Source organism: Lepisma saccharinum, chromosome 1 (genome assembly GCF_977018435.1).
Source record: "Lepisma saccharinum chromosome 1, izLepSacc3.1, whole genome shotgun sequence".
NCBI lineage: Eukaryota > Metazoa > Arthropoda > Insecta > Zygentoma > Lepismatidae > Lepisma > Lepisma saccharinum.
Window position 1 is genome coordinate 184,059,341 of NC_139229.1, and position 22,451 is coordinate 184,081,791.

At 37.9% G+C, this 22,451-nt stretch overlaps 1 protein-coding gene across 3 annotated transcripts in view; it reads right to left on the bottom strand.

Moving 5' to 3' along the window:
• Positions 1–21,918, bottom strand: part of ArfGAP3 (ADP-ribosylation factor GTPase activating protein 3) — a 50,346-nt gene extending 28,428 nt beyond the window's left edge. For all 3 annotated transcript variants that reach the window (XR_014443982.1, XM_083144155.1, XM_083144163.1), the window contains exons 1-4: positions 21,805–21,918; positions 17,591–17,782; positions 15,018–15,149; positions 4,074–4,193 (exon numbers count right to left, since the gene is read on the bottom strand). Coding sequence is in view for 2 of the 3 variants with exons in the window: in XM_083144155.1 (XP_083000281.1) it covers positions 4,074–4,193; positions 15,018–15,149; positions 17,591–17,782; positions 21,805–21,879 (519 nt within the window). In the remaining variant the exon portion in view is untranslated. The remainder of the gene's footprint in view (positions 1–4,073; positions 4,194–15,017; positions 15,150–17,590; positions 17,783–21,804) is intronic.
• Positions 21,919–22,451: the final 533 nt, after the last annotated feature.

Genomic DNA, 22,451 nt, shown 5'->3' on the forward strand with positions numbered 1-22,451 from the left:
TATTAGCACTAATGAAATCATGCAGTAACCACCAGTGGTGTAGCGTTATAGTACACCCGGTGTTCCCAAATTTAAAATTTCAAAAATGCTGTGATTATAAAGTAAAACGTGACTAATTTCATATGTGTTTGACCTTCATGGCATTATAATAGGTATTTTTCGCGATCCGCTTGCAACGCTCCATTCTCAACACTCGTTCTAGCATCTCTTTTCAATGCCTTTCCCGGCCGGACGCCAAGCAGGTTCGGCGTACAGGACTCCTATATTCCTTGCTGGCTTTCTGGAGGGAAAGCTTCGATTTCTACAGCACGCGCGTAAATGCTCTCTCTTACGCCAGCGTACGGAGCAGAGGTGTCTACCGTGATTGGTTCATGTGACCCTTCCTGCCTTCTGAAGCAGACGACAGCAGTAGAATTCCTACCCGGTTCTTCGCTCTTCGCGCTCATGCAACTCGTGTTATGTGATGCTACAATACGCAATATTGACTGACGTAACTTTACCAATCTCAAATATACTGCTTCTTAATGGCCACTGCATTGTATAATTTATCACACGAACAGCGATGTGCATTAGAAACTAAAAGATCAACACAGTTTTTGTCCAATAAATTGGTGAAGTCCTCGTGGTAGAAATTCAGCCTGTGGCTGCTCTACCACTCTGGTCGGAATTTATTCGGCCTACGTATAGGGCCGGTGGCAACTTTCCATCGTGAGGAAATTGCGGAGCTTCGAATGAGTAAGCGTAAACTGGCCCCCCGACTATTCCAATCCTGGTTGAAGATCTCCATGCTTAGAGGTGACGAAGGGAAGCGTGGGAGGGAGACCGGCAGTCAGTAGGTACGCAAAGGCCCTTCATGGGCTGTTGCGCAAAGGATTATTATTATTAATAAACAGTGGTCTGAATTACTAATCGGCACTTATGCCAGTAGTGTGTACGATATTTGGATCATCCACTCTGCTTTGCACAGTGCACCAAGACGACAGAGGTCCCTGGTTCGAATCCCGGCGTGAGCACAGGTGTTCTTTGTCAGTGTCCCTTCATCAATATCATCACTCATATTCATATTCACAATTAACCAAAAGTGGTAGAAAAGCGAAGCAAAATAAACCAAATCAATCAGTAGTTGGATCATCCACAACAATGACGTCTACTGTTGTGCAAAGGTGCTTGTAATTCAGGTAGGTTTTTAATGACTTGCGTCATGCAGAAAGGTATAAAACACCAGAGTTCAAAACATTTGTGGCATAGTGAGGCATCTAATTTTCTAGCTAAAACATGCATGGATGATGTTTTACTGAAAACCCAGCTGACTTCAGGCAAATAAACAATACCTGTGGCGACTAATACCATAAGTAAATTATTAAGCAAGAAAGGGCCGACCCTTCCTTCGGACTTGGTGTTCCATGCTACACCACTGGTAACCACCAAACGGTTGTTGTTTTTTTTAAAGAAAGGAACACAGCACATGCTTTGCAACAGTTTTCTGTCAAGACACTTTCAGTAGCTTCCAGTGCCTTTTTTTTCACTAGGGCATTGCATGGACTGCTGCTTCATTTCCGGCATCAGGGTAGCTACGATTTTTTGATTATGAAATTCCCTGACTTTTCCAGGTTTTCCAGACCAGAAATGAAATTTTTCCAGACATATTTGTCGTCATGATTTTTGCTTTTGAACCTCATGCTTTTCAATTAAATATGCAGGCACGTTAATTATTATGAATATGAATATACACAGTTATTAGCTGAAAATTTACCAAGTGATTAATATAATGCTATTCAATGAAAAAATAAATAACTATTGTCCTTTCCCATTTTTACTAAGTCATTACAATTAAGGTGGTGTAAAAAATCAATAGAAAATGTGGCATATATCAAAGCTTTACAATGTAACTTGTATACAAGCTCAATTATATCAATACAAATGAGAAACGACACAAAATTAGGTCATGTACCTTTAGAAAATATGAAATAAGTTTAATGATTATATTTTTTAATTTATTGAAAATAGTACATATTTCGGAAATTCAGAACGTGAATGGGGCCAGTAACCAACCATACACCTAAAAGAAATATATATGCAGGCCATACTTTGGAATCAAATATCTCCATTATTTGAGTTTTCCACATGCTGGAACCAATTTTATATTACGGGAAAATATCGAAATCTATCTACTAAAAGGTAACAGTTCCGAATGTTTTATGTTGGGTTTTTTTTTCAAAGTTTCCTAGCAGGAAGACTAACTACCATAGAATTTTGGCATTCAATATGACACGAAATTTGAACCTTCCCTAAAATAATGAGCACTATTTGGATTCGAAAAAAGTTATTTATGTTGAAAAAAACAACTTCAAAATGACCTTACGCAATCATACACGCTTCCCACGGAAAAGGCATTCTCCGGTTGACAAGCGACAGTAAGTATCGTAAACTAGTGGGATTGAATGTAGAAATAAATCTGAACCTTAGTACAGGGTCTTTATTTTAATTGTAAGACAACCAAACCTGACCTTCCTACCCTAACCACAAAAGTGTATTTGACAAAATCTTAAGTAATCGCTAAAACTCTGCAGTATGCATTAACAGCCATAAATCGAAATCGAACCATGTAAAAGTTGCATTTGTAGCATGATGAAATCGTAATAAAACAAATGGAACTTGGGCCCATTTTCACCACTTTTCAGTAAAATTTCATTCTACACGCAAAAAATACGTAAAATTACTATCGGCATCAAACCAACAATCCTAACCTAACAACGATGTGTGACCAGCGTACGTTTAATTCCTCTATTTCGCACCAGTTTTTTTAAAAATAAATTCGTTCTACATGCACAAAACACGTGCATATTCGAATAATGACGTCACTGATACTGCATAAAATCACTAATTTATCAGGTGTAACACATCTCTGCAATGTAAAAACGATGACAACGAGCAAATGAACCAGTTGATCAGGTTGCTTCTGAACGGGTCACAAACGAAGGACTTAAATTCACAGAAGGGGTTCATGGGGGGGAAGAAGTACTGAGTCCCTTTGTTTTTAATCGACATCCGTACCCATCCAGTGTGACGTCAACCACTGAACGGGTCGCAAACGAAGGACTTAAATTCACAGAACGGGTTCATGGGGGGAACGAAGTACTGAGTCCCTTTGTTTTTACTCGGCATCCGCACCCGTCCAGTGTGACGTCAACCACAGCCAGTTACGTGAAATTCTGCTCTTCAAGCTTTATTGTAGATCCAAAACCAATGAACTGTACGAACACCAACCTGCTCCGCTTCACGTATCAAAAGAGAACGGGTTCCGAACGGGTGTGTTCTTGAAGAAAATTTCCTCACCACACTCAAACCTAAAGCAACATTTTTCCTTAAGAAATTCTGAGGATGGCTGGTGCGTAGGTTTCGTCTTGAGTTGCTTGTTCTCTAAGGAAAAATCTCACGCCTCTCCAAATTCCGGTCTTGAACAGGTTCAGAAGAACGAGTCGCAAAATGAACGGATCCAAGATCCGAGAGTGAATAAATATAGAATCGAAATGCGAAGGAACCATAATTTTGTACGTAACAGACTAGAAGTTATGACAACGAGAGGAACAAGTTTCTGAACTGAATCTTTTGTGGGGACTGGAATCACAACAACCGAATTCGGAATTGGAAATGAACCGTTCATTCATTTTGTAACTGGTTCTCCTGCAACTCCAAAATGCTCGTAAATTCCAGAAAATATTCAAAATTCCCTGACTATTCCATGACTTTTCCCTGTTTTCCAGTCGCGTAGCAACCCTGCGGCATGTAATGATGAAACCAAGATTCATCATCAGAAGTCCGCCTGTTCTCTCTATACTTCATTAATAAGAGCAACTTAGTAATGACAACCAACAGTCCATGCAAACTTCTCAATAGATTCTAAATTGAATTACAGGACACAATGAATTATATTAGTGATTTATAATTGTTTATCAATTAATGAGCAGTTATGTGCAATAAAACAATATGCCATATTAAGTGTGTAAACCTGGGTAGTATTTGTAATTTTTGGCTATTTAAGGAAATGTTTACTACTTAGCAACATCACTTACTTGGAACATGGTATCCATAATTTGGGTTTCAGTTTGCTGAACTGTAGATAATTCCTCAAAGAAGTCTACTTCCTTGTTTGCTTCTGGGGTCTGTGGTTCATGCGTTGATTCCAGATGAAGCTATGGTTACCCACAAGAAAACAATGATGTGAGTAACATGCACATGCTATGATTTAGAAAAGTTTATCACATATTCAACACATTGCTGACAGGCTACTATTCACACGGTATCAATAGGGTTCTCATATTTTCAATAACAACGAAAATTTCACTGTTAAATTCATCAAAATATTAGTAAACATCATTTGGAAGCTATTTATATTTTTAAGATAACTTGCAAAATGAAATCAATTCTATTTGAAATATAGATATTTGGCACATAAAAATAATACCATAAATTATATGTACGGTGAAACCCCGATTTTACAGTTTCCCGCATTATACATTCACTCTTCATGGTCCCAACATAGGAAAATCTTAAAAAATTTAAATCTAATTTTACATTTTCCTGCATTTCAAGTTCTTGCAGCTTGGTTCCCTGGAAAACGTAAAATCGAGGTTCCACTGTATTTATAAAACAAGTTCTAATTCCAAGGATGTAAAATCAGAATTTCAGTGTGCATGTACAATAACAAAAGTAATTCCATGAAAATAACATCATTACAATTTGAGAAAATGGTTCAATTTATAGGTTTTCAATATTTTCCACACACATGTCAATAACTTATAATCAAATTATTTGCATGTTTTCCATTTCAGAATCCTGACCAAGTATTTGTATCGTGTATCTAGAATCACTTACTACACAATGCACACACATTTCAATTATAACCCAAGTTTGCAGGAAAAAGTCGGCTTTATTCATTACAAAAGAAGTCATAAAAGTATGTATCTGTTCAACAACTGCCACAGCTACAACATTGTAATATGCTAGATCCTCAACACAGAAATTACACTACACACCTAAGATTGGAGAAACCATTACTGATCATAGGAGCAAACTGCAAGAAACCTTAGTTATTGTTCATCACCCAGGAGCATATATATATATGAGGTGAATAATCTACATTGAGAGGAGTAACCAGAATCAAGTGTGAGTGATGCTCAAGCTAAAAGGGCGAACAGGAACTGATTCTGCTGCAGGGCCACTAGGTGCTGTGGAGCTCAAGACAAGGTCTACCTAAAAAGGAACAACACCTACAGCCAGCAACCTGATTCTATTATGAACATTTACATCCCCTCCTTCCAAGCCTGCTAAATTCACTGTCCCTGACTTGCTGCTTATTGTCCAATGACACTGACTCACCAGAAGAAATTATAATTTTCATGAGCGGTGGCTCAGTCGGTAACGCGTCTGACTACCATGCTCAAGGTCCCGGGTTCGATCCCCGGCTGGTTCAAATCCGGGAACTTTTCTAACGATGGAAGCGGCCCCGGTGCCCACCCAGCGTCGAATAACATGGGTACCTGGGGGAAACCCTGGAGGGTAAAGGTGGTCAGGGGCGTGATGCTGATCACATCACCCCCGCTCACGACCGGGATCAAGAAAGTGTGGGGCGTTACCCCCACACCCCCTATACGCCTTCATGGCGTGGTGCTATGCACAGGGGAGCACTTTACCTTTTACCTTTTATGAACTACGTTAATAATCACCAGGGAACCTTAATTCATAACTACAGAGCTCTGGTACAAGTTTGTTTTAAGCCTACGTTATGCACAGTTTTGTTTGTACCCAGAGTCATGAATAAATCACTGGTAATCATACTTTTGTTTGCAATATTCTCTACTATTCTAGAAAAAGGGACTAAACAAGTGTAATAAATGGCTCACAATGCTTAGGAATGCATGAAAAAAGAAAACTCAGGTTATTCGATTCACTGCACTACTAAGACATCTCAGGTTATTCGATTCACTGCACTACTAAGACATAACACCTTTGCAAATATTTTGAAAGTAGTTTAAGTTATGTGCTGGATGCTGAATCATTATTTAAATTATGAATTAGATTCTTTAGATATAATGTAAACTTTGGCATTTCAAACAATCACAGATCATAAAACTATTTTGAATATTCACATCCTGTCAACAATGTTAATGTTATGTTAAAAATTAATAAATCACCAAAGTAACGACAGTCTGAAATAAACACACAACCATGTCAAAAAGCCCAACACAAGCAATTACTTTTAAAATTTGATTTTTTAAATTAACACACCATCAAAAAATAACAAATACCTCTCAATCAAGTTTATTCACTTGTCAAGAATTTTCCAGCTTGAAAGTTGCAGGTGGGAAATGTGCCTCAAAACCAAGCATTTCGTGCCCTATAGTTATCTCAATATCATAGATATTATGTGCACAATCTGTACAATCAAGATCAAAGATGCATGCAGACAAATTACGCATTATGATCTTCAGTCACTTTCTCTTAGAGCCTATGGACTAATACAAGATGGTTGTTAAAAACGTCATGGCAGAAGTGGAATAATATTAAGACTACTCACATCACATACATGTGACATGAAATAAAATGTACTTAACACATGTGTGACAATTAATGATTTCAATGTGTAGACATCTCAATTTCAAATTCATATCTTGATTACATTTCAAACTGACTAGCAATGCAACTATAAATTAGTATGGTACAAGCAATACTTACACAAAATGAGTATCTAGCTTTTTAATGCATATTCAAACTATAAAATAAGACAGAGAAAAAAGAGCCTTACCCATTATTTCCAAAGTTTTCAATAATCATTGTGTGTTACATAACTTAGTACTTAAAACCAGAATATCATGCAACTCACCGACTATAAACACTCAAGCACAAAAAAAGAAAAAATATATTCGAGTCATTCCATGCGAAATCAACACAGCCTTTGACCTGACCATATCCGATTTTCATGAAATTTGGGGAGTTGAAACTATGCATGGAACTTAGTAACTATGAAAATTTTTAGTCTCGTGCGTCTTGTAATTGTTAAATTATTCAAGGTCAAAGTTAGCAGAAATTGCCCTTTTTGAGCCCGCTTAGCTATACTAAATCTGCTGTAACTCCGCCCCTATTTTGCCTAGGAAGCTCAAATAAAGCTTATTGTACAGGGAATTGAACAAGCTTTCCAGTGATATCCAACAAGCCTACCTTTGTATAAAAATATAATTTTGTCACGTGACCTTGACTTTTGACCTTGAATATCTCAAAACATGTCATCACCAAAAATCGTGAAAAAAATATATTTGGTCCCTCATACCATACTCTAAAACATATAAAAAAATCATTCTGGGACTGCAATGGGATCAGAAAATACAAAATAATATGTGTAACTATGTGACTGATAAAAGCCTCATTACATGAACTATGAAGAGTCAAATGTCCCTTAACACTCCCTACAAAATGTGAAGGAGTTATCCTGGGTATAATGGACATTTCCACTCAATTTTTTTTACAACAATTTTAAAAACTACACCCTGGAAAAATGACCCCTGCAAGTTCTCGCGTTTCTCTGCGTCCAGTTTAAGGCAGAAACGAGACTTCCAAAGTTGGGAGGCTAGCGTTGCGCTGAAAACACGCCGCCGCCATGTTACTACGTCACTCCTTAGGGAGAGCTCGTTTGTCGTCTGCTTCGAGCGTCCAGTTCCGGATGGGTAACCCACGGTGAGCGAACACGTGCAGCAGTTTTACAAATCTGTACCGATTTAAATAATGGAAGAAGGAGCGATAGGAGAAAGGAAAGCTATGCTTTGTATTGATCATTCTTCTATGAAATATCCGTGCTGCACACGTGCAAGATAAATGAAAGGGTTCAGCTGCGTGTGTGTTCTCAGGCCATGCGAAAAATATTGCTTATAAGATTGGTTGCTGACCAGACACTCAAAAATATTTTTTAAACTTATGTTTATCGATATTTACCGTAACCTATGTAGTGCAAAATAGGAATTTTCACATTCTTCACTTTATTTATAAAGCCTATTTAACTTTCTTTTCCATGAAGCAATTTCAGTTTGTGTTCCATTTCTGTTGCGCAAATTATGATCAAACATTTTTGTGCAGATAAGAGAAAATACACTGAGAAGATTACATTAGTTGCACAGTACATATCTATACTTAGTTTATGTATAATTATTACAAGGAAATAATGTGTATAACCATGGGCGTATTTAAGGGGGATTCAACGGGTCCAACCCCTCTCTTTTTTTGGTTCACTAAAATTACCAGTTTCCTTGTTCTATCCGCTTGTTCATAAAAAAATTCCTTCGGACTTATTTCATTCTCTTAAATTAGAGACGTATAGGACGGGATACGGATGGGAAGGCAATTTCGTAATTCCACTCACCAGATGGGACTGCAGACCAATATCTGCAATTTCCTGATAGTTTCGGAATTTCTGCGATAAGAAACTACATTGAGACTATCAAATCAGTTATTTTTTACCCCCTCGAATCATATTAAAGAAATTTGGTTCTTAAAAACGTAGTGACACAAGATGAACAGAAAAGTATCAATACTTCGTGACTACAAACACACAACTTTGTCGGGTCCAACATCCCCTCCCCCCACGCTCCCCAACAAGCTTCCGGCCAGCAGTGTCCTGGATTTTCACTTACGAAATAAAGCAACCCTAATCATACCAAAAGTTGATCCATCCCTCCCCGTGAACTATATATACAATCCCATGTGTATAACAATATCCCATACTGAAATGGTAAGATATAATTATTTTTAATTTTGTACTGCGAAAAAAGCCGCCTCATCTAGTTACTCCGAACGCATTAATTGGTTGGTTCACAACTTCACCACTAAGGATCCTATCGAGACGAGACATGGCAGCCTTGGTCTCGTTCTCGTTGAGAGTTGTAAATGTCTCATTGACAGTCTCGTCTCAATTTATAGACATCCGTCTCGGTTTGGGAGGGCAATTCTCGTTCTCGTCTCAAGTCTCGTCTCGTCAAGTATATGCAGAGGCTTATAATTATAAATACAAAGAAAACCTTTCTTAATATTTTTTTTTATTACTATTATTATTTTTTTTTTTTTGACTTTTCGTTTCGACGGTACAGCCCTCGAAAACTAAATATTATCCTGCTTATATATGCAAACCAAACTGCAGATTCAGAATTACCAGAAATGAACTGGCGTAATTATTATACACAAAATTCATGATTTATCTGAGGAAGTCGCATGTTCCAGGTTTGACTCTCGACCTGGGCATGACTGTTTCCTTGTGAGTGACATTTCATTGAACTGGAAATTGTTACATGGGAGGATGTTTGCTCGAGACTTTGGGGACAGCTAGGGGGATGCTTCTATTGTTAATGTTAGTGTTGCTCACGAGACGAGGCATGTTCCGTCTCGTCTCATAAAAGGAGATGGGACAAGTGAATGTTTTCGAAATGAGATGGGACAGAAGAAAAAGTTCGTCTCTTATCATGGCAGATTGGGTGATACTTAGATTGTGCTGTTGGTGGTAGTGTGTGTGTGAGGGGAGGATGTACTCCTGCACCCCGACTTTGAATACAGCTTGTAGTTATAGTTATTCATCTTCATTGTAGCGATTAGCCAAAAGTGGGAAGAAATGTGATGTTAGAGATGAAAATTAATAAATAAATTATAATAAATTAACCATGCGTTCTCATCGTTGCGGTTAAACAAAGTGAACGGAAAAGCGACGTAAAAGTAGGCTAAATACAAAAATTTGCAATATATATATTAACTGAAGAAAACTGTCATTTACTGCAGGAAATTGAAAAACTCACCGTACCTTTTTATACCGTATCACCTCTTATATTGCAGAAATTGGCGTGTAAACCAGTGTGTTCTAAAAGTATTATCTTAAAATTTGTGAAGAAAATATTATGACGAAAATAACTAATTCCAGAAAAGGCATTCCTATAACATTAAGTTCTTGCCAGTCAGAACCAACCTATGTATTCGCAATGAACAAGGCTGTTCACGTGTTCAGCCATTGACTGTTACAAGGTTTGCTTTGTCACCCTAATGGGAAAACCCTCTACCGAGTGGCTGAATTATAATAAATACTGCTATACTGCTAGGGCATAATTCATCTCCAAGAAATGGAGCACAGATTTTGGCACTGGAAGTTGTAAGATACTTGTTTTGCACAGTAACAAGTGAATTTTCTGTCACTTCCGCGCATGGCCGTAGGCAGGAAAAAATTTCGGGGAGGGGGGGGGGGTCATTCATAATTGTTCCCATGGGCGTCGCCAGAAATTTGAATAATAGAAATAATAACAATAATTGTACAATAATAATTAAAATTTCATAATAATAAAAAAAATTATTACATAATAATAATACTAATAATAATAATTATTATATTATTGTTATATCCTTGAGGGGGCTTACTCAATCCAGCAGATGAGTGAATATCCAGCACAAGTTTCTTTCTTTTTTTTTACGTTTCATACAGTGTGTACTGAAATGCACAATTATTATACTTCATCATTAAACTTTAGATACCTTCAAGAGAAAGGCTTTAAAAGTTAGATGGAAATTTTAGTCATAAAGCTTTTGTTGTTTGACTTTAAAATTAAATTTTTGGAATTTTGAGAAGTGTGGAACCAGTTATTCTTTTTAAAAACTTAAGCCCCTATCACATGGAACTGGATTTCTAGTTGGAATGCTCTAGTTGACGCTGGACTGGCTACCCATTTGCTAGTTTTCGCCTCACACGGTACTTGTTATACCGTACTTGTCGATAGTCTTTCGTTCCAATAATGGCGGCCGCGCGAGATGTAAACAACGTATCACTTCACACTTTTAAAATACGATAACTATCCAACCGAGAGGAATATCGCATCGCATTAAATGGTTTTAGGTAGAGAAGAATGGCGCTGATAAAATACATACTTTACAACGTTCACTATACACGTATGGAAGAATATTTTAGCTTTTTCAATTGTAAACATGCCTTTCGTGTTGTATGCACTCGGAAGCCACAGACAAAAAAAGGCTACTTTACAAACTCACAGAATATCTTCACATGGGCAAACTTTGGTCTGATTGGCTGTTCCACAGAATCTAGTCGAAGAAGTTAGTAGCAATTAGAACATGTCCTATTCCTCAAAACCAGTCAAGCAGTCAGCCAGACGGCTATGATTACTACCCAGAAAGTCAGTTCATCGCCAACTAGGGCATTCTAACTAGAAATCCAGTTCCGTGTGATAGGGGCTTTAGCCTGGTGCATGGATTGTAACCTCAATCGCGAACTAAATGCGCTAGAAAACTGGAGATCCTAGGTTTGAACGCCTATCAAGGGGGATTTTCGACTTTATCGGACAGGGAATTTAAAAGCTGGAAAGGGAATTTTGGGACAATCATAAAGGAATCTTCTGTATTCCTTGTGACGCAGGAACAACACTGGAAAGATGACAACAGAAGTGATAATGGTGGGGTCGCGGATGGGCTACGATTCTGAGAATAAATCCTGTTTCACTCAACTTTCAGAATTCCAATGTATGAAAATTCTATCTCGATCGTTTCAACATTGTCTCCATGAATTTTTGTGATGCTTCGAAAAAAAATTGAAAATTTGTTACAGATTTTGGTTTCTGAACTTCCATTAATCCAACATGTCAAAGTTTCGGGGGGGTTGAACCCTAGAAACACCCCCTCTAAATACGGCCATGCTTCCGCGGCTCATGCTAAGTTGACGGGACGAGCAGAAGCCCCGCCTTCTTGCATTTCTAAGTGATGACGTCAGAGGACCTCCTGTCTGTGGAGAGGACGTTTTCAAATCCGTGACGTAGTAGGTGAATTTCAGCGGTGTTTGAAGGCGTGTTTCTCGAGAACCAAAACAAATATCGCCGAGATATTTTGCACATCTCATGTTTGTGTCATTATCCGTAAAATGAATGGATTTAAAACGTTTTTCATGTCAAAGTGGAAATGTCCATTGGTCATGAAAGAAATAGGTTAGGCACAGGGAGATTCCTAGCCGTGTGTGTCAAGCGCAGGTCCGGCATATTGTTGACCGCCATATTGAATTCAACGCAAAAATTTCAAAGGAAAGGGGGTGATGTGAAATATCAAATGAGGCTAGAATTTCACGAGAAATGAAGTGACGAAGGTTTATCTAACATATATGTAACCAGCAAAAATTTATTACTGCATGCTTGTAACCATTTTGTCCTTTTCGAGGTGTTAAAAACAAAGCATTGGAATGCTTCTAACGTATTAGGAACTCATCGAGATCATGCTGACATCTTGGGAGAGAAAGAAGTATATGCACCATTGCATATGATTTTAATCAGCTACATTCATCAAATAGTTGAATATTGAAGAATATTGGAAAAATTATCTCAAACAATTACGTGATACTTCCTTTGGAATGAAAAAATCTTCAGTGACGAGGCTAATTTTTATGTTCACGGTGAAATTAATAAATATAATGCAATACCTGCGATTTGCTCAGTGGAATGGTTGTTGCTGTTAAGCTAATTATGTGGTATAATGTATGGCGAACGGAAATGGTTGGTCCATATTCAACAACGGAACCTTAAATGGTGAGGGCTTCTTGGATTTGTTAAGTGAACAGGTTTTTTCACCCTTGCTTACGGGATATGGCACTTTTCCAGAGTTTTGAAACAGGACAGAGTGTGACCACACTATGTGGACATTTTCGCAATTTCTTCATGGTAATTTTCTAGGTAGATTGATGGGCAAACGGGGATCTATTAAAAGGCCTTTACATTCCCCAGATCTAACATCTTAGGAGGACTTTTACCTTCAGAAACATTTGAAGAGAATGGTGCATGCACTAAAAGTCCCTGATATTGACCATCTGAGAGAAGGCATAGTTGCTGCTTGCGATGTTGTTGCACATGCTACATTGCCAAATGTTCTATGCGAGTGTGAGAGACGTCAACGAGTGTGCTCACAGGAACATTGACAACATTGTAATGTGCATATATCGTAAGTGAAAGATATGTGTATAACTTTTTGCTGGTTAAATATATGTTGGATAAACCTTCGTCACTTCATTTCTCGTGAAATTCTAGCCTCATTTGATATATCACATCACCCCCTCTCCTTTGAAATTTTTGCGTTGAATTCAATATGGCGGTCAACAATATGCCGGACCTGCGCTTGACACACACGGCTAGGGATCTCCCTGTGCCTAACCTATTTCTTTCATGACCAATTATACCCAGGATAACTCCTTCACATTTTGTAGGGAGTGTTAAGGGACATTTGACTCTTCATAGTTCATGTAATGAGGCTTTTATCAGTCACATAGTTACACATATTATTTTGTATCTTCTGATACCATTGCAGTCCCAGAATGATTTTTTTATATGTTTTAGAGTATGGTATGAGGGACCAAATATATTTTTTTCACGATTTTTGGTGATGACATGTTTTGAGATATTCAAGGTCAAAAGTCAAGGTCACGTGACAAAATTATATTTTTATACAAAGGTAGGCTTGTTGGATATCACTGGAAAGCTTGTTCAATTCCCTGTACAATACGCTTTATTTGAGCTTCCTAGGCAAAATAGGGGCGGAGTTACAGCAGATTTAGTATAGCTAAGCGGGATCAAAAAGGGCAATTTCTGCTAACTTTGACCTTGAATAATTTAACAATTACAAGATGCACGAGACTAAAAATTTTCATAGTTACTAAGTTCTATGCATAGTTTCAACTCCCCAAGTTTCATGAAAATCGGAGATGGTCAGGTTAAAAATTGCACATATCTGTGTTGATTTGGCATGGAATGACTCATTCACTTAAAAATTGTATTGCATCACATGCTAAATAGCCTCTCAAAAAACCAGGAAAAGGATATAAAAAAGGACAAGCACAATAACAAAGTGTTGGAAGGAAGAGTCCATTTATTACGAGGTAGGTTAGGTATCAAAATAACGTGTCGTATAAGCAAGAAGCACCGGTTCCGTTTCATGGGATATATACAGCACTGTTGCTACTATTAAATTTCCAACACACGGATTTTATTATATATGGCAAACAATATTACCTTTACTAGTAAGTGTTGTGTTTTGATATCATTTTCCTGCAAAAGATAATTTCTTTCTCCAACAAAGATAGCATATAATGGATAACACAGTCACCATGGGCCCTAGATTTGATAGTGAGTGTACATTTCAGTGGTTTGGATGCACCTTTAAACCATATGCTTGTATGGGCACTGACTCTGTCTGCACTCTCAATGATCACACTTAGACACAAATTAGAGTGACTAATTGAATGATTGATTGATTGCTTTTAATTTGCATTTCTGCCTCTTTTGGCTGATCGTGAAGATGAGGACAAGTGATGGTATGATGAAGGAACACTCAAAAAGAAAACCCATGCCAGACCAGGATTCAAACCCGGGAAATGCAGAAAGTGATGAAAACTTGTAATAAACAAAGGGGTGAAATTCATGTTTGAAGAACAGACATTTTTTCTTGTAAAGTGTGATATTTATGAAATAACCAACTTCTCTCCCTCTCTCCAAATACTTAAAACTCTTACGGGTTGCAAACATTTGCTATTTCAAGGGGTGACTAAATAGTTTAAATAAACATAAGTTCACAGGAAATAGAATGTAAGCAAGCCAATATTAGGAGCTATGAAGATGTTGTTGCACATTGATTGATTTGTTATTTAAAGTCAACTTTATGCACAGAAAGACTAATTGGGACTGGGCCTACAGTTTAAAGTGGGATCCAAACCACTCTGCTATGTCCCTCCAGTGGGTATCGAACCTGCGACCCCTTGATTACAAGCCGACACTACTTGAAAAGAAAAAGTGCAGTGATGGGGCTCATTACCGTGACCACACATCAACCAATGAAAAGCCACTCAGCAATTGATGACTCTCAAAGACTGTTGCACCACAGAGTTTAATTTCTAGTTTTAAAATACTGACCTTGTGTATGAAATGTATCACTAACAAACATATTTTCAGACTACATACCTTTGTACCGTGTATCCGCATTGCCTGGGCTGCCATTTGATGCAACTTCTCGCGATAGAGCTGGGCTGCTCGAGAATTATATTTCTGCTGGGAATCTGCAGATGTGCAATTATGTTGCCGGAAAAATGACATCTGTACAAGGACAAAACAAGCAAATGAGAACAAGTTCTGAGATGAAGATATTATGGAAATGTAAAATAACATACTAACAATACTACAAATTTACCTGAGGGAAACTGGTTAAGGATGGTCAAGAATGGATTGAGCTTTAAGGAACAGGTGGAAAACACGTATTGCTATATCTTCAGTTTAGGAATGCCAGAGAGTTAGTGAACAATTCTATAAATTTACTTCGTTAATTAGCACAATCTACACATTTTTCCATTTTGCTAAAACAAGACTTTCATATAAAATTAATAACCACATTACCCATTAAGAAAACCATTACATGGCTTCAATAACAATAATGACAACAAAGGGTATTAAAACAGAAAAATTTTAATCTTACAGATAAGTTCAGGCATACACATTACCTAGTCATATCATAAATTCTGTTACAAAGTTTAGACAGGGATGGCAAGGTAACCTCGCAATGTTGGATCAAACAACAACCAGTATCAATGTGTGTTTGGCTGTTGTAGCGGAAAGGTGAAAATCACTGCGAGTCGAATGGAGTGGGGTGTATACGAGAACCGTGTGGCAGTAATCGCACTGCACAAAGTTGGCAAATCACCATCGGACATTTTCAACACACTGAAAAAGCTAAATATCAGCAGGATGTTCGTGCATCGAACCATTAACAGATACTGTGACACAGGGACAATTGAGACCGCCCCAGGAAAGGTACACCTCGCACCGTGAGGAGCCAGAAGCTCGTGAAAGCAGTGGCAGCACGAAATCCTGTCGGGAAACAAAATGTCGATGTCGCATGTGCTCCAAAGTAACCTAGGACTCCGCACTTATCGGCGAAGTACTGGTCACTTCCTCACACCACAGCTTAAGGTCCAGAGGGAGCAGAAAACAAAAAGACTCCTTCAGCGTTACGCAAATGGTGGCCACAGGAGGATCCTTTTCACGGACAAAAAAATCTCGAGTCTTACAATAGTCAATACAACCGTGTTTATGCCTAGACATCCCAGGAACCTCTCATGCCACGGACCCTCAGAGGCCATCATCGTGCCTCAGTGATGGTTTGTGGGTTTCGTAAGATGGCACAACTGACTTCCTGCTCTGTGAACATGGTGTGAAAACATCTGCAAAAGTGTACCAAGCGACAATGTTGGAGCCACTTGTGAAATCGTTGACCCGCACCATGTTCAACAATGAGCCGTGGAGCTTCCAGCAGGACTCAGCACCGGCCCACAAAGCAAAGACCACACAGGAGTGGCTTCAGAGGAATGTGCCGGATTTCATTGCTCGGATGATTGGGCCTCCAGCAGCCCATCGGACTACAGGTTGTGGTCCATTTTGGAGGGCATGGTCTGTAGGAAGAGGCACCCAAACCTTGAGTCTCAAGTGTTCTCTTGTGAAGGCAGTGGCGGATTTTTCCCTCGAGACCGTGCGTGCTGCAATAGATGACTGGCCTCAGAGACTTCGGGCCTGTGTGAAGGCCAGAGATGGCCATTATGAACAGTGATTGGTGCTCTGTGTTGGCAAGACCTGTACCTTTATAACATAAAAATATTAATACATTAGCTTGCTCACTGTGCCTGTAGTTCATTATTACCTTTGTAACAGAATTTATATGACTAGGTACAAGCATTCACATTTAATTTCAAGTTTCTAAATTTTGCAAAATTGTATGCTTTTCACCCCCTGCCTAAAAATCTGGTATCCTTGATCCTCTGTACCCCCTCAATAAAGTGAAATATTTATCATGGCTTATGAACGCTTCTGTTGTTTTTAGCTTACGGAAATGTGTAGTTGTGAAGTAAAGTAAGTCTCTTACCTTACTGCGAAGCAGAACAGCCCAAAGGCTTCGCACAAGTGAATGTAGCACCCAACATGATATAATACAAAAGCAGCTATAATTTTACATCGTTAGGCTAGGAATGTTAGGTTTAGAGCTGATTTCTGATGTGATCTTTCGCTATTCTAGTGTGAGTACAAACTGTCAAATATCTCCATTAAATTTGAGTTTTCCGCATGCTGGAACCAATTGTATATTACGTAAAACATCAAAATCTGTCGATTAAAAACAATCAATATAATTCTCGAGGGGGTCCAGTCCAGTTTATGCTCTTTCATTTAATTCCATACTTTTGTATAAAAATGCTTCATTGCTCAGAAAAAAAAATGAGGCAAAAAACACAATTTCTTGCTCTTGTATGTATTTTGTATTTTCAATAATTTTTTTGTTACATTTCTGTCTGAAAAATGAATGATGATTAAATTAAACTGATGAAGGGACACTTGCAAAGGAACACCCATAACTTGGCTGGGACAAACCCCACAGCCTTAGGTGTCATGATAGTGAGTCGACCCGACCTGTCAACCACAAAATTTGCTGCATTTATTTAAACACAATAAGAAGTGTTTTAGGCAACTCTAATATTTTATATACATTCACTTACTGCATTTGCATTTCCTCCTAACTGCATTTGCCTCAGCTGTAGCCATGTCCAATTAGTGTCAAGCTGGGTGGATCGAACAAATGACAAATGTACTCCTAGACCTCTGTGCACTGCTGAGCAATCGATACAAATAAACACACCAAAAGTAACACTCGCCCACGTGGGATTCTTGGAATTACAATCAAAGCAAACCTGTGGTACAAAACAAACACTGCATTAGAACAAAATGCTACAAATTATAACATTAATCTTAACAAATTGTACATACGACAGATAATGTCTCCTCAAACTTCAGAAACATGTAGGAAAAAAAAGAAATGAGGACACAAACAACAATGTTAATAACTTCTGACTCGAGTGTCAAACATGAGCACAATCTCATATAAAAGGAAAGTATCACATATATACTTAAGAAGAATGTATGAATTTACAATACCGGACCCCTCTCCAATTTCTTTCAAATTTCACATACTCACTAATTTAGACTCTCTAATCACGAATCTGCAGTTAATATTTGGCGGTCACTTGGTTGGTAGGGTTACGTTATGATTGGCAAACATAGTTACACTTTGGATTTGTAGAACCATTCACAGTAAGGTTAGGTTAGGAAAACATAATTTCATTTTTAAAAAAAAAATTTATAAGTGACCGCCAAATATTAACTTTGGATTCGTGATTAGAAGGTCTAAATTAGTGAGTACGCGAATTTTGAAAGAAATTTGAGAGGGGTCTGGTATTGTAAATTGTTCCAAAAAGAATAAAATATAGAATAAAAGGTAACTATTCGATCTCAGCAGAACGGATTTCTTCATTTTTACAGAAAAAAACCACTTAAGGAAATGAGTTTCTGTAGCATTCTGAAAGTTTGTGGGCGTATTTTCTTCCATCGTGTAATCTATTCGACTGGCAATTCATGTATTTTTGAAAAAAAATATCTCCAATGCACAATTACCAATGCGGTAAAAATTTACTATCCTTCGGACACACCTAATTTTTTCGTTTCCTCAATTTTTGACATTCGTACTTGCGTATCTCCTTCGCGGAACATTCCTGAAGGTGTATCAGCGTTGTTTTGATGAAAGTAAGAGCAATTTTTCACATTACCAGTACGTCTTTCTCGCAGGCCTTTTCGCTTGCCTGAGACACAATATGGTGAGTACACCTTCCTACATAATCGCGCATCGTGCTTGTCTTTTGTCTAATTTTTGACATTCGTACTTACGTATCTGCTTCGCGGAACATTCCTGAAGGTGTATTGACGTTGTTTTGATCAAAGTAAGAGCAATTTTTCACATTACCAGTACTTCTTTCTCCTAGCCTTTCCGCTTGCCTCACACACAATATGGCGCGCACACCTTCGTAAATAATGATGCGTCGGGCTTGTCGTTTCTCGATTTTCAATTGTTATGCAGTGTTTCAACCTTTGGAACCCAAGAAATGCCCGTCAACAAACTTCATCTTTTTTTCGCATACTTCTACGAATAAAATTATAATCTTTCGTCGCGCTATCCGTGAATCGTTCTTGCGGCTATCCGTCCTTGAATAAATGGGAAACATCTAGAAATTGCAAAATAAGCAAAAATAAAGCGTTAGTTTTCGGAATTGAAACTGTCAATTTTCATGAATTTTTTTGTTTCACAACCAATTATATATATCCCTGATACTACCACGACACCAAATTTTAACTATGTTTCCTAACATAACTGAACTAACCAAACCACGTGCCAATGGTTCGTGGGGCTAGCGTCAATGGTTCGCAATTATTTCCAATTTCTAGATCCTGATACTAACACGACACCAGTACTTCTTTCTCCTAGCCTTTCCGCTTGCCTCACACACAATATGGCGCGCACACCTTCGTAAATAATGATGCGTCGGGCTTGTCGTTTCTCGATTTTCAATTGTTATGCAGTGTTTCAACCTTTGGAACCCAAGAAATGCCCGTCAACAAACTTCATCTTTTTTTCGCATACTTCTACGAATAAAATTATAATCTTTCGTCGCGCTATCCGTGAATCGTTCTTGCGGCTATCCGTCCTTGAATAAATGGGAAACATCTAGAAATTGCAAAATAAGCAAAAATAAAGCGTTAGTTTTCGGAATTGAAACTGTCAATTTTCATGAATTTTTTTGTTTCACAACCAATTATATATATCCCTGATACTACCACGACACCAAATTTTAACTATGTTTCCTAACATAACTGAACTAACCAAACCACGTGCCAATGGTTCGTGGGGCTAGCGTCAATGGTTCGCAATTATTTCCAATTTCTAGATCCTGATACTAACACGACACCAAATTTTAACTATGTATCCTAACCTAACTGAACTAACCTAACCACGTGCCAATGGTTCGTGGGGCTAGCGTCAATGGTTCGCAATTATTTCCAATTTCTAGATCCTGATACTAACACGACACCAAATTTTAACTATGTATCCTAATCTAACTGAACTAACCTAACCACGTGCCAATGGTTCGTGGGGCTAGCGTCAATGGTTCGCAATTATTTCCAATTTCTAGATCCTGATACTAACACGACACCAAATTTTAACTATGTATCCTAACCTAACTGAACTAACCTAACCATGCACCAATGGTTCGTGGGGTTAGCGCCAATGGTTTGCAATTATTTCCAATTTCTAGATCCTGATACTAACACGACACCAAATTTTAACTATGTATCCTAACCTAACTGAACTAACCTAACCACGCACCAATGGTTCGCAATTATTTCCAATTTCTAGATCCTGATACTAACACGAAATTCCTTTCCTTTCTTCACGACCCCGTGTTCAATTAGAAAACCCACTGGATCCTCAACACCCGGTACAAACTTCACCACACATCCAGGACACGTTATGCTTCTCACTCTCGTTGCAAATGCAGACAGTTCGAAACACTGGATACCCAATGAACAAGAACAAAACACAATCACAACGCGTCATGATAGTCACGACGGTGTACGAAGGTGATGGCGTACGAAGGTGTACGCGCCAAACGCTATTCTTAGTCGGAGAATTAATTTTCAACAAACAACATGAATTTCAGGTATGAAACATTCCCACACCACACAAAACACCTTCCCGATGTTCGACAATCCTACAGGAACTTATTACGGTAAGTAGTTTCTTCCGTAAAAATAAATAAATGTGTCCGAAGGATAGTAAACAAGTACCCATTTAAGACATCACTCTGCACCAAAATACATCTTCCTCTTCCCATGATACTGAGGTAGTATACACTTTGTAAATGACAAATACGAGATTTTTTTTATGAAGAACTGAAAAAAATAATAGCAAAGAAAGAAAGTTACTGTCTCGCTGTGGACACTGATAATCAGAAATCGGTCTGACTGATAAGCTCCCTTGCCATGAGCAGAGTACAATTGAGTCAGTATGATAATTCAACTAGTTAATAAATCTTATTTTGCTCGCCTGTAACTTATTACTAATGTCGCATTATCACGTAAGAATATGCAAAGGGAAACATGACAGCTTTATCGCAGGATTAAATATATCTACAGTGAAATCCTAATACACTGCTACGGTGAATATCATATTTCACACACTTCTGTAGATGAACAGTCGCCATTCAAACTTTAGACCTTGATTTGTTTACTTCAAGTTTAGTTAGTGCAGGTACACCGTACAATATAATGCATTCATTGATATACAACTATGAATGAACAGTGAACAATAACCCGGTTAATGTAGGGTTTCCGAATAGTTTTCATGTTGGATGGAGTTTTGGTTGTCCTTGAAAGGCAAAGAATTATAGTTTTGTGGAAATAGCTACATGTCAAATCATATTATTCTACTAGGAAGTTTATCTTTAAAACACGTACATGAATGCACTCTTAAGAAGTACGAACAATTTCATCACGTGAAACAGTATTTAATCAGTGTCAAGTTACTGTCACAATAATTCGTTGACCTCCTTTCGTATTTACAGTATGTACTTATTCTGCGTACGATACCCAAGGAAACTATTTACATTACCTTTGACTTTACTTTAAATCTCACCAAATGTGAACATACAATTTATTATACGTTCTACAGTGTAATTGGATTATCAACAGCAGAACTCCGAAGAGAAGTTTCTTGCGCACATGTTAGCTGGAAACTAATAGTAGTTTGTCATAAAAACGGACAAACTATACATAAAACGATGAACTATAATATAACGTACTTCTAGAAAATTAAAATGTGTACCTTATTAGTAGCAATTGCTCTTAATCGCTTAAAAATTGCTTGAATGTCGTTCCGACTCGGACACTGATCCGCCATGTTTGACTTGTTGTCATAACTGGAAAGTGGAAATGACGTTATTTTCGTAGAGGCAAGTTGGAAGTGACGTAGGAAGTGCGTCACAAATGCTGACGTCAGAAGTACGTGCGTCATCAAATAAAAGCAAAATGAGCATTGTTACTGCGCATTGAGCACCATCAATAAAATTATTGTTTCCACAAAAAATTTAAAACTTGACGTTGTTCTTGATACCGAAGGTGATGATTGTAGAAAATATTCAAAGATTTTGGAACAGGGTGTGGATTGACAAATTTGCATTTTATTTAATGTCGATTCTACGTTCCTTCAGGTTAATTGTGACGACTGAGATGAATGAATTAGATGGAATGGATAAAATAACAAACGCAGTGGAACACCTCTGTCCTACCTGGGACTCAAACCCAGAGGTTACGTACAGTAACACAACCAAAATTAAACTTTGAATTTGATGAGCTAGTCAAAAAGATTAAAGCAAAGTTGAGGAGTAAGGTAAAATAACGCGTTACATACGTTAGTAATGTGTTACTTAACCGGTACTGACGTTACTAACACCACAGACAAATGTAATTTCA